General features: G+C 62.5%; 1 protein-coding gene across 1 annotated transcript in view; it reads left to right on the top strand.

Annotated features, from left to right (window-relative positions):
- Window positions 1–1,869, top strand: part of PLVAP (plasmalemma vesicle associated protein) — a 29,871-nt gene extending 28,002 nt beyond the window's left edge. The window contains 1 exon segment of the mRNA XM_060233118.1: window positions 1,255–1,869. Coding sequence (XP_060089101.1) covers window positions 1,255–1,869 — 615 coding nt within the window.
- Window positions 1,870–2,641: the final 772 nt, after the last annotated feature.

Here is a 2,641-nt window from a genome sequence, read left to right as displayed (position 1 = left end):
TGACAAAATGTGCTCAACTGACGCGAGATCCCTGCATTTTACGAAAGCAGCACGAAGGCACTTCAGAATTCGATCTGGAAATCCATGGTAAGTTTAGATCACCGGCTTAAGTTAATGAACGACACACTTCAATTCTATGCAGGCTTACTCAGGAGAAAGCACTGCTGAATTCAGCGGGACTTTCTCCCAAGAAAATGGATGCAGGAATGCAGCATTTGTAAGCCTGCACTACAGACGCACTGTTGACCGGGTGCCTGCGTCAGCCTAGCAGGTTGGCTCTAGCGCACCTGACTGGCCCAGCAACTGAGCTCTTGCAAAGTTTACTTTTCTCCAACAAGCACAAAAAAAAAAACAAAATAAAAAACGCTTCCCCGGCAGAAGGCGTAGAAGCCCGTAGATGAAAACGGATCAGATGGCACGCTCCAGCCACTGCAACGTTATCTCATTTGGGAAGACTGTCTTTTGTTAACATCACCGGATTTCCCCAATAGGAAAGCACAACACCGTAAAGGGGTTTCAGGCTAGGGCATCCCAACATGCGGGCGAAGGCCTGCCTGTTCCCTGCTGCCGTTTTGCCCAAATTTCTCCTCCCCCCCCCCATTCCACCCTGGATTCTCTCCGCCTAACCTTGGAGCTGCCCAGTTAAGGTCAACCTTGCTGCAGACAAGGCAGGAATATCTCCGGGTTTTCAGCAGAAGCCGCCTCTGCGGAGCATCCCAGCTGGGCGAAAACTACCTGCAGGCATCCATCTACACCGCTGCTTCCCCCCCCCCCCCCCCGATCCTTCAAGACCGGCACTCCTCTGCCCTGCGGAATGCAGAGCCTTTGGGGCTCGCTGCTGGGCCTTTCGCATCCCGGTTCCCTGCTTGCCACCTGCCCGGGACAACCCTCCAACGCCAATGCCTCGTGGAGGGGGGGGGCGCAGCAGAGCCAAAAGGAGGTCCAGAGGGACTGCAACCAAGGGGGGGGGGAGCAGAGCTGTAGCCAGCGGGGGGGGGGGGGGGCGCACAGGGCTGATAACCCTGTAGAATTTGCATCACCCACCCTAATTTTCTCTAATGTTTCCCTTTCAAGGAAAGGGAAGATGGGGGGCGGGGGAGATTGCTGCAGAGTCTATCGGGTGCATTGGCCCTGCGCCCCCCCCCCCACCCCGGGGGAGAAGAGAGGCAGGGCTTGTTCTCCACCTGCTCCCTCGGCCTGGGGCCTGGATCCGTCCGCTTCGTCAGCCCTCCCCCCCCCCCCCTCAACCCGAAGACCCCAGCCACCCACGGCAAGGGCTTGGAGAGGGGTCGGGGCGCCTTCACGGCCTTCCCCGGCATCCGCAGCGGGCCGCAGGCAGGGCCGGCTCGCCCGCTAGGCAGCATAGGGGGTTGCCTAGGGCGCCGGGAGGAAGGTGCACCAAATGAGGGTCCCCCCCCCGCCGGGTTCCCCCCCCCCGGCCGCCCCTTCCCACCGTCCCCGGCGGCGCGCACCTCGCGCGTAAAAACTGCGGCCGCTTTGTTGGAGGAGGGCGGCCACGAGGAGCGCCCCCCGACGGGCGCAGCCAGGGGGAGACCCCGGCCCGCCGCAGCCCCAGGCGAGACGAGAGCCCCCCGCCCCCCTGTCTGGCCTCCCCCGGGAAGGCGCCCCCCGCAGGGCGGGCAGCGCAACGGCGCCCCTCGACGGCCCGGTTCTATGCTGCCTGCGCGCCCCGGTGGGCCCCTCCAGCTCTCCAAGGCGCACTCACCCAGGACGCCGGGCGCCCCCGCTGCTGCAGCCGCCGCCTCGCCCTCCGCCGCCCCCGGCCCGCTCTCGGGCATCGTGCGCCGCCTTCACGCCCCACACCGCATTGCAAGGGCAGCCCGCCCGCCCGCCCGCCTCTCCGCCTAGCAGCAGCCGCCGGCGCGCAAAGCAGGCGGGCGCGCGGGGCAGCGGCCAAAGCGCACGGGCAGCCGGAGCGCCATCGGGGCCAGCAGCAGCAGCAGCCGAGCCGGGCCGGGACCTGCCCCGCCGCTCCTCCAGCGCCTCCTCCCCCCCCCTCCCCAGCCCCAGGAGGGAGGGAGGGAGGGAGGGAAGGAGAGGCGCCCGCAATAACCTGGTTGCCGTCCGCCTCCCCAGCGTTATCGGCCAGCCCACTTGGCGAAGGAGGGCGCGGGACCAGCGGGGTCTTTGCGGGCCGCCGAGGCTGGCCAAACTTGCTTAACGCGAGAGCCGCGAAGTATAAACCAGGGCTGGCCAAACTTGCTTAACGGAAGAGCCACAGGGAATAAACGTCAGATGTCTGAGAGCCGCAAGACATGAACATCAGATGTCTGAGAGCCACAAGACATGAACATCAGATGTCTGAGAGCCGCAAGACAAGAACATCAGATGTCTGAGAGCTGCGAGACATTAACATCAGATGTCTGAGAGCCACGAGACATGAACATCAGATGTTTGAGAGCCACAAGACATTAACATCAGATGTCTGAGAGCCGCGAGACAAGAACATCAGATGTCTGAGAGCCGCGAGACAAGAACATCAGATGTCTGAGAGCCACGAGACATTAACATCAGATGTCTGAGAGCCACAAGACATTAACATCAGATGTCTGAGAGCCGTGAGACAAGAACATCAGATGTCTGAGAGCCGCGAGACAAGAACATCAGATGTCTGAGAGCC

This window comes from Heteronotia binoei, chromosome 2 (assembly GCF_032191835.1).
Source record: "Heteronotia binoei isolate CCM8104 ecotype False Entrance Well chromosome 2, APGP_CSIRO_Hbin_v1, whole genome shotgun sequence".
Classification (NCBI taxonomy): Eukaryota; Metazoa; Chordata; class Lepidosauria; order Squamata; family Gekkonidae; genus Heteronotia; species Heteronotia binoei.
This window is presented reverse-complemented; position numbering and strand designations above follow the sequence as displayed.